The sequence below is a fragment of the Apium graveolens genome, unplaced genomic scaffold (assembly GCF_009905375.1).
Source record: "Apium graveolens cultivar Ventura unplaced genomic scaffold, ASM990537v1 ctg6009, whole genome shotgun sequence".
Lineage (NCBI taxonomy): Eukaryota > Viridiplantae > Streptophyta > Magnoliopsida > Apiales > Apiaceae > Apium > Apium graveolens.
The window spans coordinates 22,063-36,051 of NW_027419185.1; the positions used below are offsets into that span (position 1 = coordinate 22,063).

General features: G+C 31.7%; 1 protein-coding gene across 8 annotated transcripts; it reads right to left on the reverse strand.

Annotated features, from left to right (window-relative positions):
• Positions 1–321: 321 nt before the first annotated feature.
• Positions 322–10,152, reverse strand: LOC141702962 (putative 1-phosphatidylinositol-3-phosphate 5-kinase FAB1D). 8 transcript variants are annotated; one of them, XM_074506596.1, is made up of 12 exons: positions 9,544–9,910; positions 8,877–9,282; positions 8,463–8,572; positions 8,343–8,376; positions 7,569–8,242; positions 7,081–7,222; positions 6,653–6,994; positions 5,261–6,091; positions 4,814–5,148; positions 4,327–4,453; positions 4,034–4,198; positions 322–687 (listed from the first exon to the last, which is right to left on the reverse strand). In XM_074506596.1, the coding sequence occupies exons 5-12, from the start codon at positions 7,988–7,990 to the stop codon at positions 682–684; spliced, it is 2,370 nt and encodes a 789-aa protein (XP_074362697.1). In that variant the 5' UTR covers positions 7,991–8,242; positions 8,343–8,376; positions 8,463–8,572; positions 8,877–9,282; positions 9,544–9,910; the 3' UTR covers positions 322–681. The 8 variants fall into 8 exon arrangements, with proteins under 8 accessions (XP_074362697.1, XP_074362691.1, XP_074362690.1 ...); XM_074506590.1 differs by lacking the exon at positions 322–687 and having other exon boundaries at positions 3,844–4,198; positions 8,919–8,993; positions 9,108–9,282; XM_074506589.1 differs by lacking the exon at positions 322–687 and having other exon boundaries at positions 3,844–4,198; positions 8,877–8,993; positions 9,108–9,282.
• Between the last annotated feature and the right edge of the window lie 3,837 nt (positions 10,153–13,989).

The window sequence follows — 13,989 nt, forward strand, 5'->3', positions numbered from 1 at the left end:
ATTGATTGGGGTCATATGTTTGCACACATGTCACTACAAGAAAAACGGCTAAATACTGCCAGCGGTAGTATTTAGCTAAATACGACCGATTTTAGTCCCGGTTGTACATATGGGAGTGATATTTAGTAGTCGGTTGTATTTAGTATGAATACGACCGTCTAAATATGATCGGTTAAATTCGACCGCTAAATTCAACCGTCCAAATTCAACCGACATCTGTCAAAATTGATTTTACACTTAAAAATTGAAAATCCCGCCCAAATAATTAAAATTTCTGAAATATTTTAAAAAGCCCGCCCAAATATTAAACTCGACCGTATCTTGTCAAATATAAGATATTAAATTCGACCCCATCCAGACGAATTAACAAACTCCATAATGTTACTTATTACATAAACCAGCAAAGCCATGAATTTCAAAAGGGAAAGATAGCGACCGAAAGCTTGACCGATTCCGCGGAGGAGCCTCTGCCATCTCCGTCGTCCCACGACGGCTAAAAGACCAAGTCTGGCCAGCTGACATAAATAGTTATCGGAGAGAGGGGAGAGAGGGGGGGCAAAATACATGAAAACAGAGGTGGAGAAGCTTCTTAAAATCTAAGGAAAACAGAGTTTGTAAAGGAGCTCCCACCATTCCCACCTCCCCCGACTTTAGTTGCACATCATCTTTCAAGGACACACATCAAAACTACAAATTGGAGAGAGAGATACTAAATTACAAAATAGAAGAGAAGCGGCTGAACTCTAAATCAGGGTTTTATTAAGACAGAGAAAGATGTGCTTTTATTGATGTTAAACATCATATTCAATCCAACAGTATAGTATATAGCCTTTTGAATGGCCTTTGCAAATTTCCCAGACCAATTAAATATATTACTATTAAAATAAATTACTATATAATATAATATATATATTAACTTAAAATTAATATTAAAATTAGGATATTAAAAATAAATATTATTTAAAATAAAAAATGCATCTGATTTTTCCTCTCTACCATTGCCCAACTATTATTTAGATAAAATACATATTCATGGAATATATTTATATTTTATATTTGAATTTAAAATATGTAAAAAGTTTTAAGTTTCTTCCACTAATATATAACGACCAGTCTTAGTAATAAATTTGAATCTCGATTACATTTTCCAATAATATGTAGCAATTTGCTTGTGATCAACAACTACCACCATTGTCCATTTATTTATCAATCTATTATATTTGTCAATTTTTCAATTTTTTAGCTAAATAATAATTATTTGGGCCAGCACAACTCAATGAGTCCAACTCGGATAGTAAAGCCTATAGATAAATTAGGCGTACTACCTCTCTCACGCAAGAAAGGTAGGTGCAAAACAAAACTAAAAATCAAAAATTAACCAATTTATAAGTCCTTACATTGCCGACTTTTTAACAGTCAAATTTCAGTTTGACTAGTAGAGCTAATTAGTATTTATTCCTCAATTGATGTTTCAATTTTTTAAAAAATATTTTTAAAAAATTGGTATCTTCACCGTTCTCTTCCTCTTCCTTTTTTAACATTGCCATTACCCAACTATTATTAATATAAAATACATATTTATTGAATATGTTTATATTTTATATTTGAATTTAAAATATGGATGTCAATAGATATATATTAGTGATATAACTAAAGTTTCATATCCAAATAATTTTATTTGATTTGCCATTTTAATAGTCAAGCTTCACTGTAACTAGTACAACTAACTAGCGTTTATTCATGAAATGATGTTTGGATTTTTTTAAACAATATTTTTCGACGATCCAACCGTATGGATGTCAATATATATATATATATATATATATATATATATATATATATATATATATATATATATATATATATATATATATATATATATATATTAGTGATATAAGCAAAATTTCAGATCAAAATAATTTTATTTGGTTTGCCATCTTACCGGTCAAACTTTAGTTTGACTAGTCTAGCTAACTAGTGTTTAGTCCTGAATTTGTGTTTCGATTATTTTAAAAATATTTTTAATCGATCTAACCGTATGGATGTCAATAAATATATATATTAGAGATATAACCAAAGTTTCATATCAAAATAATTTTATTTGGTTTGTCATCTTAACAGTCAAACTTCAGTTTGACTAGTCCAGCTAACTAGCGTTTAGTCCTGAATTTGTATTTTGATTATTTTAAAAATATTTTTCATCGATATATCCATATGGATGTCAACTAATATATATATTAGTGATATAACCAAAGTTTCATATAAAAATAATTTTATTCGGTTTTCCATTTAAACAGTCAAACTTCAGTTTGACTAGTTTAGCTAACTAGTGTTCAATCCTGAATTTGTATTTTGATTATTTTAAAAATATTCTTTATTGATCTATCCATATGAATGTTAATAGATATATATATATTAGTGATATAACCAAAGTTTCATATCCAAATAATTTTATTTGGTTTGCCAATTTAACAGTCAAGCCGCAATGTAACTAGTACAACTAAATAGAGTTTATTCATGAAATGATGTTTCAATTTTTTAAACAATATTTTTCAACGATCCAACCGTATGGATGTCAATAGATATATATATATATTAGTGATATAAGCAAAGTTTCATATAAAAATAATTTTATTTGGTTTGGCATCTTAACAGTAGTTTGACTAGTCCAGCTAACTAGCGTTTAATCCTGAATTAGTATTTTAATTATTTTAAAAATATTTTTCCTCGATCTATCCGTATGGATGTCAATTAACATATATATTAGTTATATAACCAAAGTTTCATATCAAAATAATTTTATTTGGTTTGTCATTTTAACAGTCAAACTTTAGTTTGACTAGTCCAGCTAACTAGTGTTTAGTCCTGAATTTGTGTTTCGATTAATTTAAAATATTTTTCATCAATCTAACCATATGGATGTCAATAAATATATATAGTAATGATATAACCAAAGTTTCATATCAAAAAAATTTTATTTGGTTTGTCATTTTAACAGTCATATTTCAGTTTGACTAGTATAGCTAACTAACGTTTAGTCCTGAATTTGTGTTTCAATTATTTTAAAAATATTTTTCGTCGATCTAACCGTATGGATGTCAATAAATATATATATTAGTGATATAACCAAAGTTTCATATCAAAATAATTTTATTTTATTTGCCATTTTAAGAGTCAAACTTCAGTTTGACTAGTAGTTAATTAGTGTTTAGTCCTGAATTTGTGTTTCGATTAATTTAAAAATATTGTTTATCGATCCAACCATATCGATGCCAATATATATATATATATATTAGTGATATAACCAAAGTTTCATATCAAAATAATGTTATTTGGTTTTCCATTTTAACAATCAAACTTCAGTTTAACTGGCGTTTAGTTCTGAATTTGTGTTTCGATTATTTTAAAAATATTTTTCACCATAAATATTTTTACATGTGATGAATGTTATCCTTATATATAAATATATAATCTACATTATACTAAAATAAAGTATAGATGACATCATCATATCTAATGTGTTAAGTTCTCATTTAAGAGTTTTAATCATATGTGTCAAACTCTCGTTAATTTTGTTGATATCATCTTTCACTAACAATCATCTCCTCATTTAATTTATTTTCAAACTTTCTCTTTTTTATTACCTCCACTAATTATATCTGTTACCCATTTCTCATTCTCTTTCTTCCTTTCTTATTAAAAATTTTCAATAGTTCCATATTCTTCACTAATTTTTTCTTATTCAAAATTAATTTTATTTACACAAATATTCATCATTATAATTTTTATATTTAATAAAAAGTTGATAGTCAATATTTGTAGTTTGGAAAATATTATTTTTAAAATTTTTGTATTTATAATTTTTATTCTTCTCTCATTTAATGCAAGTGTTATTACTACAATAACTCGCACTATAAATAATTTCTTTTACACGCACATTTTCTATTTCACAAGAACCTATAACATTAATTTGTTAAAGTCATTATACTTTCCGGCCAAAGTGCAAAGAGTTTTATAAGTAAGAAGCACAAACCTCAAATTGGCGTCTTTCCTGCCTCAACATCTCCACAATATCCGAGAATTCTCTCCGTGATCCTTGAATTTTGAGTTTTGATCCTTCAAAATGCAAACTGATGTCCTTCAAAAGTGTCTCGGCTTCAAGGATTACTTCAATTACTTCCTCATTCAAGTTTGATATCTATATAGGAAGAAAGATCAACATCAATTTAAGCAGGATAAGAGTAAATATTTCTTAAATCATTGCCTCATTGCTCACAGAAACATTACAGAGCCACTAGAAATGAAGCTACTCCCAAACATACTTACACTGTCAAAGTATTTCTTGAGACGTTCTCCATTTATTTGACAAGAAAAGTTTAGCTTCTCAGGAGGTAGTGATACAGAATATTTCATAACCCGTGAATATCTGAGCATTGCAACCATTGTCCCCAATCTGCAATGTGAACAACATCAATGAAATATGGATTAGTAACAAGGTGGTATTTGAAAAAACCTAAGAAAGGCAAGCATGACCCAGCATTGAGCATTCTAATAACAGATAAGTGAATGAGTACACCATATTTACAGACACGATGGGAAAAGCATAAAAGTTTATATGAATTTTGATGTTTTGGACCCATGCATCGTATAGTTCATTCTGAAAAACAAAAATAATGATGCCCGCTAATAGTTTAGAGGATACCACTCTCCTCTCGATAATAAGAGGTTGAGGATTCAAGTCTCTTTGAGGCATAGTTGTTTGTATATTTATTTCTGCAATTTACAATATAGACATTCATACAAGTTCACATACCCAAAGAAGTAGAGGAAGTCAGTATGCAATTGATGCCCGCAGATGGGAATTTTACTAGATGACAAGTGGTTCGCTAAGCTAAGTTCCAAAAACTTTCCAAAGGACAAACCACGGGCAGTAGCTGACATTAAGACTCTTTTTGTAGATAGTGTCTTTCCATTTTGAAGTTTACAATCACCACAGCGACTCCACATCCAAATTTTTCCATCGGTTTCACCAGGAAGATGCTTTTGTGTAATATGATGTCTAACATGTATTGTGAGCTGCTTACTGTGATGTGCATAATAATATATATGAGCTTCTGGTGATCCACCGCACAAGCTACATAAAAGCCTCTGAAAATAGAAGCGGCTATATGGTCATAGAAGCAATACGTATTTTAATATAAATATGTATATGAAGAAAGCACAAAAATAATTTTAAATCACATAAATAGTTTGTACTAACCTGATTGAGTAAGTTATCCTTTAAAAATATTCCAAGTGGAATATCAAAATTCCGGTAGAACTTAATATGAGAAAAATGACTCTGCTCACATATACTTCCGGTGGAGGAATTCCTGCGAGACATCAGTACTAAGATACTATCGGCATTAAACATTCTGTTAATATCATCCATAAACTGTGTTTGATCTTTATAGTCACCCCCAGAATTTTGTGTATACAATTGGGCTTTTCTCTGAACTGAGGTTCTATCACTATCAAGAGCCTTCTCTTCACCATTAATATTCTGTATTAGACTATAAGATTTAACATTTGCCACTAAATTGGTTGAAAGCATATTAGCTGATTGAACTTGACTGTAAGGAACCTCTTCAGTGATGCCTAAATATGTAGAGATAGGTTGCTGAGAAGAAGATAAAAGAGGAAAACTGTCACCAAAGCCTCTGTTTATGGAAGCTGAGATTGATAAAAAAGGGGTAAAAACTAGAGGTTTATATGGCTCATAAGGCAACAAGGAATCACTCTTTAACCCTACATCTCGTGTCCCTTCTTTATAAAATCCATCAGCGATGTGGATGTTAATTGCACCTGATGAATCACTTTTAACAATAGAATCCACGGGCCAAGGAACATATGCCTCACCGGAGAAAAAATATGGTCGTTGATCAGGTGATGACATATTTACCAGTCTATCAAGAGGGAGGGTAGAGAACATGGCCTTTTGATCTAGAAGGAAAGCCGTTTCAAGAATCAAATGATAAGCCACAAGGACTGCGTACTGGACCACAAGTTTAATCTTCTTCAGTTCTTCCCTGTTTGTTCCTTTCAGTAAAATCTGAAATTTTCCAAAATTCTGTAAATTCAGTGACATATTAAATTAACAGCTATTCTACACGAGGATCTACCATGTTTACATGACAATGAAAAAATTGAACGCAACAGCTACAACTGGCCAGTATCATGCCAAGACAACACAGAGTATTTGCTTTACCTGAGGATATGAGCCCGAGCTCTCATGCAAATATTTCTATAACAAGTAAAAACCTCTAATAAATAGGAAACAACTTTCTGCTTAATTGTTACTAATTTTAAATTCCTAATTGACCATAGTTGCAAGCCTTTATCATACTACACCAATATTCACTAAAAAAATCACAAACAATTTTGAGAAACAAAAAATAATGTGATATTAATAATCTTCACGAGTTACATCTACAAAGAGTGTAGAATAGAAGCTTATTTAAACGACAAATGAATTTTGGATTTCCAATTTCTTTTTTATTTTTAAGCATTAGAATGAAAGTCAAACAACAAGAAATACAAGGGCACCCTTTGCAAACTCAAAAAAGGTATGGTTAAGACTAGATGTAAACTTCATAAGCAAAGAGGAACTTACTGTACAACCCTGACGTGTAGGACAACCACTAAGGAACATCAAAGTCTTGCTGGGTTTTTTTCCACACTCTCCACTAGCAATATGTTCCTCTACTAACTTCTCGAAATGAAAGGAATCACATTGTCTGAGCTTTTTCCCAGTCAGTGTATCTAATGATAAGATTACTGAACCAGTACAGCGAGAAACTCTCTGCAGGCGGTGGAGTTTCATATCAATAACTAGTGTCATTCCTTTTGCAAGGATGGATTCTTGTATATCACGAGAAACAGTTTTTTCAACTAAAATTATGCTCGGGTTGCACTTCGCTATTCTTTCAATAATGGATTTATGGGTATCCTTCTCCTGCCCACGTCACTCATAATTAACAGATGTTGAATAGAGAGTAGTAAGATTCAAACGCTAATAATTCTTTATTTATGTCTTGAAACCTGTTTTATTGATTCAAATGATGACAATCCCCTCAATGAAAGATCAAGAGCACCCTGGATCAGCAACAGCCTAGGTTTATTGTAATTAGTTGGCATGTGCTTGTGTGCAGCGTGCTTTTTGAATACCATGCTAACTAACTGACTGCACATCAAAACGAATATAAGTTTCCAGAAATGGTGCCGTCCAACATCAGTGACTGGCTGTAATGACAATAACTATGCTGCATCAATGTGATCATTATAAATTCCACTATTAAGAAGCAAAAAGATATCTGTATACTTTGTACAGTTTTCTCATCATATAGAAAGGATGCATTTAAAGAGCTATGGTCTTCACTTCATAGCTAACAAACAAGTGAAACAAGATAGTTGGTCGGAACCACAACTGGTCATCAAGAAATATTTACTAGAATGGAACAGAGAGCTTTGAGGCAATTGACAATAGCATTAGGGCATTAGCAGCAACAAATACAGGTTTAAGCTATCACCTATTGCTTCGAGAACCACTTGCAACACATTTAACCTTAACATATCCATCAGGATCCATTGCCTTTCCCGCACCGATATCAGGCTTCACAAAGGAAGCAGCTTCCCAAGATAAGGAAGTCACAATATCCACCCAATTGTCTCCGTCGTTACCCAAAGGAGCAACCCCGGCTGATGTAAGAAGATGAGACACAAGAGCTTTAAACTTGCAATTTATTACGTAGTCCATAGCCTTTTGCTTCTCCTCTTTATATCTGTAGCTCCGGAAACTTTTCTCTCCAAAGCTACCTAAAGAACTAGGTCTTCTCCATTTTGTACCATCATCACCTTCGTCCTCGTCATCATCATCATAATTTGCAACACTGCACTCCATGTCATTTTCGTGGTCATCTGTTTCTGGGGGTAACCAAATTTGAAGATCCATTTCAACTTTATTGGCCAAGTGTTTTCTCTCTCCTTGTATCTTTGTGATTTACTACCCTTTTGTATGCACTCAGCGTCTTTACCAGTGTGCCCAGCAGTAGTACTAGTGCTTCTGTCAAGGCTGTTCTGCTCAACCATATTCGATGGGAGGTGTCTATTTCCATGATATGGTAAGCTCATGTCACGAGGACTGCGCACTGAGCAATGATTGTACTCATCTTGAACACTGCCTGACCTCCCTTCTTGAGAGGCCCTTCAAAGTTCAAACACACAAATGTTAAGGTTGCTTTATTTTTCATTTAAATTAAATATGTTTATCTTCCCTAAGGAATATGGGAAAGACAGGTAGGTACCTGCAACTTGAGTATCCATCAACAGAACAGTCACCTGAAATAAAAGAGATCAGTTATTATCAAAATCACTATTTTCAAATTGTTCAAGTTGTCAACCACAGGAAGAGCAAAAAACTTCACTGGATGCCGAGACACTGCTAGTCCTGCTTCTGAGTGAAGCAACTGAAGTCATTTAGGACCTGTACCCAACTTTTTCAACCTGCTTCTGGAAGCCAAACTTAATCAGTTACCTGTATAAGAAGAAAATAAGAGTAATTTGATTTATCAAAGAACTGCAAAAAGTAGCAGAATGCATTCCGAACTATAAGAGATCAAAACAGATTATTTCCACATGCCATAAGAAGATGAGCATTTACTATGTACATATCCTTACGGGAAGAGATAGCACTAATTACATAAAGATATAAATCAAAACGATACGTTCAAGTTCCTTACAAATGTAATATAGTATTATAATAATTTAGGGGAAGAATCTAAAATGCAACATCCACAATGTTTAAAGTTCAATCTAAGGATATAAGTTTAGACAATTACAGGGATCAAAAAAATACAAAGCACTAATTGGTAAGTTTTTACCAATTGAATTTTAACAACGATGAAAGGCAAGAAAATAACACTGATTTAGATAAGCCTCCCCAAAAACCATTAACACTAGATGATTAAAAAAAGAAACAAGATAAAAAATTAGTATATATATATGAGCAGGTTCTATGTCGGCAAGATTTTAAAAGCAGGTAGAATGTCTGGACACGTTGCACATATCACATTTTAAAAGCAGGTAGAATGCTGGCACACGTTTCACATATGAACACATAAGGATGCGAAAAAGCAGAAGCCACCAGGTTATGACGATAAGCCATTTCCCGAGTCACGAGAATTAACCATTTCTTGAGTCACAATAATCAACCATTTCTTAAAGCCAAATTGACAGATTATTTACCTATTCATAGATGCAATTGTCACAACGATAAGCCCAAAGAAAGTAGCAATATATGTTTACATCTAATTATGGAATCTTGTTAGGCTACTGATATTCTCTTTTACATTGTTTAATTTTATTAAATCAATCATTAAGAACTAATAAAATGTTCTATGTCAGCAAATTTATAAAGTAAGGTCCTACGCTAACACACTTTTCTCTTCCGAACAGAAAACTATGCCAATTTACGGCTAAAACTCTGGCCATTTCAGGCAAGCTTACAGGGTCATAAAGTCGTTCTATCACAAGAAGCTTGAACCTATAACTCATATCAAACTATACACTTAAAATTAACAATCTACAAAAAAACCGGACAAAACAATCACAAGCATTTGCCAATCCATAGAAAATCTAAAACAAGAACATGACAGTTGATTCCAGTCCTATAGTTAAAGTTCACCACAAATAAAACCCCATTAACAAAAAATCTCAATAAGTTGAAACAATTTCATACACAATTAAACTAGTACATTTGGTAGTTTCTTGCAGTAATTCAATCATTAAATAAAAAAAAAACTCCACAAACTAAACTCTCTTTATAAAGAGAAAAACAAATGAACTAATCAGCTTACTAAAATCCCCATATGGGGTTTAACAAGAAATGAAACAAACAAATACCATATTAATAAAAAAGGGGGGGGGGGATTTTGAACAAACTTACAGTTACAGCAAGGCTATCTTCAAGAACCAAATTGCATGTATGTGCTGTTTAGAATATTATTCTTGTTATATATAAAAATAAGCAAAGCAAAGAACGTGTTTTGGAAACTTGGCACTTCAGAAAACTTAAGAAAGAAAAGATGATGGAGATAGAAAGTAATCAAATATATATAGGAAAGCAAAGAATGAAACGAAAATGAAGAGGGAAGAAAGTAATTTCTTGAAAGTGGGTCCCCACTGTATATATGTTTGTATGTTACTACTGAAGTGCTGATACACTGTCAACAGAAGTCCACTGTCCACATACGTGGGTGTTTTATGTATTTTCAGGGGAAAGTCGAGAGGTTTTTTATGAATACAGATACAAAGGTTGTACATACTTGATCTACTACTTTTATGTACATTTATTATTATTATTCGGATACGCACACAATAAAATGTCTCAAATTTTAATTAGCTCTCCTTTATTAAACCAATTTTTATTAGCTCTTGTCTATTGAAAATATTAGCATAAACCGTGCGATTGACGGATTATTTATAATAATATATAATTTTTGAATTTAATTTAAAGTGAAAATTTTAAACTCTAAAAATTATTTATAAGAATTTTTAATAATATAAATTGACAATAATTTTAAATATACACGTGTATAAATTTGTGATATTTTAGTTTTAAAAAATATCACTAATTGAAATATATAATTTTATTGATATTTATAGGTGTGTTGATGAAAGATAATAATCAACCCATTAGGTACACTTTAGTTTTACTTTAACACATTATTAATATAAAAATTAACTTAATTTGAATTTAATTTCAATTTTATCGTAGATCAATAATAAATATTATTTTATTTTAGTCTCAGACCCGTTATATTAATCAGCTAATTACATTTAGTTTGTTTTCAATTTTACTTTAACTCTCGGTAAATATTATTTTATTTTAAGTCGAATAGATAATGTATTTTATTTTAGCGTGATAATATTATATAGACAAACGTTTAACATTTCAAATTTTATTTTTCTTTTGCACGGTTAATAAAAAAAATTTAGACGGATTGATAGTATTTATTTTTTGGTTTTAGCATGAGATAGCAAATTTTATTTTGTCCTCACACCCGTTATATCAACCCAAATCTAGCTAATTATATTTAGTTTTTTGTTTAATTTTATTTTAGCACAGCCCGAATGAATGGTATAATTTTTTTTGTTTAAATCAAGACCATTAGACATATTATAATTCTATTTTTATTTGAATAATTCTATTGTGAATATTAATGAGTGTGCTTTATTTTAAGTATTATTATAATTACGATGACCAGACCGACTACCACCAAACTTTCATTGTTTCATTTTTAATATAATAGTATAGATAGATTTAGTTTGCTGATATTTATTTTAGTCTGAAATAACAATTAGAATATTATAGAACTGAGTATAAATTAAAATTTAAATTATAACTTGAAGAGCCAGTGACTGGTTCTGATGCTTCTTGAGAGTCTTGAGATGTGGTATGATCATCAGCTTGCTCCCCCTGAACAGGTGCATTTTCCTTTGGAGCAGTTACCACAGTTTCAATGACATCAGAATTTAACCCGTCAGAACTTACAGGATCAGGATTTAGGTCATCAAAATTTACAAAATCAGAATTTACATCTTCATTTTCAAATCTCAGCTGATCATGATCATTGAAATCTTCAAGTCCAGTAATCCTTTTATCATCAAAAGATATATTGATAGATTCCATGACAACCCTTGTTCTTAAATTGTAGACTCTGAAGGCTTTTGTGGAAAGTGGATATCCAACAAAAATTCCTTCATCAGCTTTTAGATCAAATTTTGACAGCTGTTCAGGATGAGTCTTAAGAACAAAACACTTGCATCCAAATACATGAAAGTATTTCAGATTTGGATTCTTTTTCTTCACCATCTCATATGGTGTTTTTCCATGCTTGTTTATGAGTGTAGCACTTTATGTAAAACAAGCAGTCTGCACAGCTTCAGCCCAAAAATAGGTTGGTAGCTTTGCTTCATCAAGCATAGTTCGTGCAGCTTCAATAAGAGTCATGTTCTTTCTTTCTACAACTCCATTCTGCTGTGGAGTTCTAGGTGCAGAAAATTCTTGCTTTATTCCTTGCTCTTTGCAGAACTCTTTCATGATTGAATTCTTGAACTCAGTGCCATTATCACTTCTTATTATTTTAACAGAATCTTTGACTAACTTATCCAGCTGTCTGACATGATCACTTAGAGTAGATGCAGTTTCATTCTTCTTGTGCAAGAAATACACCCAAGTGTATCTTGTGAACTCATTCACTATAACCATAGCATATTTCTTCTTTACAATAGACATGACATTAACTGGACCAAATAGATCAAAATGCAGTAAATGATAAGGCTCAAGTTTTGAGGATTCAGTTTTTCTCTTGAATGAAGATTTTCTTTATTTTGCCTTTTAACATGAGGCACAAAGACCATCAGGAGCAAATATTGATTTTGGCAGTCCTCTCACAAGATCTTTCTTTACTAGCTCATTTATGTTGTTGAAATTTAAATGAGAGAGTCTCTTGTGCCAATTCCAGCTTTCTTTAATTGATGCTCTGCTTAACACACAGATTGCAGAACCATCAGAATTTGTTAAAAGTCTGGCTTCATATATGTTACCATGTATGTAACCTTTCAGAACCACTTTTCCTGTAGAATTACATACAACTACACAGTGTTCCTCAAAGAAATCCACATGATAACCTCTGTCACAGATTTGACTCACACTTAGCAGATTGTGTTTAAGTCCTGAGACAAGAGCTACTGTTTCAATTATGACATTCCCAAGATTGATATTTCCATATCCTAGAGTCTTTCCCATGTTGCCATCTCAATAAGAAACTCCTGGGCCAGCTTTCTCCACAAAGTCTGATAGCAGGACTTTATTTCCCGTCATATATCCTGAACATCCACTGTCCAGAACCTGGATGTTTTTCCTGTTGCCCTGCAATCACAAAGACCGCTATTGATTAGTTTCAAGGACCCAGACTTTCTTGGATCCTTTGGCCTTGTTAAGTTTGTTAGCATTTGCAGCGGATTTAGTTTCAGAGTTTATGCTAACATGCTTTTTATCAGACTTTATATCAGACTTTGGATCATAATTTACACTAGAAGGAATTACACTAACTTTCTTTAAAGAAGGTTTTATTTCATAATAATCATAGTACAAACTATGATATTCCTTACAAGTATAAATAGAATGTCATAAACTACCACAATAAAAATAAGGATTTTGTGGTTTAAACCTAACAGACTGACTCTTAACTCCTGATCTAGAAGGTAAATAGTTTATATCTTTATTTTTCCTGCAAAAAGAAGCAAGATGGTTAGAGTTTCCACAATTATAGCATTTCTTTCTAGGAGCATTAGGAACATGCATATAATTATTACTTTTATTCACACCTTCCTTTCCATTCCTATTTTTCCTAGCTTCCTTTACCTTGTTCATATTTTTAATCTCTTTCAGCTTATACTTAAGCTGCTTCTTTGTCATTAAGCCAATGTTTACGAAAGCTGGTTTATCCTGTTTTAATTTGTCAGAAGTTGTCTTTTCTTTGACATCTGTTTTATAGTCTTTCATCTCTTCAGAATCAGACACAACAGTTTTTGCAACAAATTTAACATGATTTATCTTTGGCTTTTCAGTCTGTTTGATAACAATAGGCTTAATTGGCAAAGTCCCTTTCTCACTTTTACCATCTTTATAACCTAACCCCTTTTTCCAGTTTCCATTACTTATAATATTCTGAGTTTTTTTGCCTGAGTTAGTCCAAGTCCTGATGATTTTTCTTTCTTTTTCTAATTCATTTTTTAGATAATAATTCTGTTTAAGCAATTCATTCTTAACATACACAGCATTATCTCTCTCTGTCTGAATAATGTTCACCTTGACTAACTCTTCTTCAAGATAGCTATTTTTGTTTTTGTACTTTAGATTTTCAGATTTTAATCTTTCATTCTCTA

Bases quoted from the DNA above. Each gene is read 5' to 3' on its own strand.
- LOC141702962 (XM_074506593.1), bottom strand. From the start codon at position 7,990: ATGGATCTTCAAATTTGGTTACCCCCAGAAACAGATGACCACGAAAAT. The intron at 6,995-7,080 runs GTTTCAAGACAT...TGACGTGGGCAG, and splicing joins CATTTGAATCAATAAAACAG to GAGAAGGATACCCATAAATC. The intron at 6,092-6,652 runs GTAAGTTCCTCT...GGAAAATTTCAG, and splicing joins CTACACGTCAGGGTTGTACA to ATTTTACTGAAAGGAACAAA.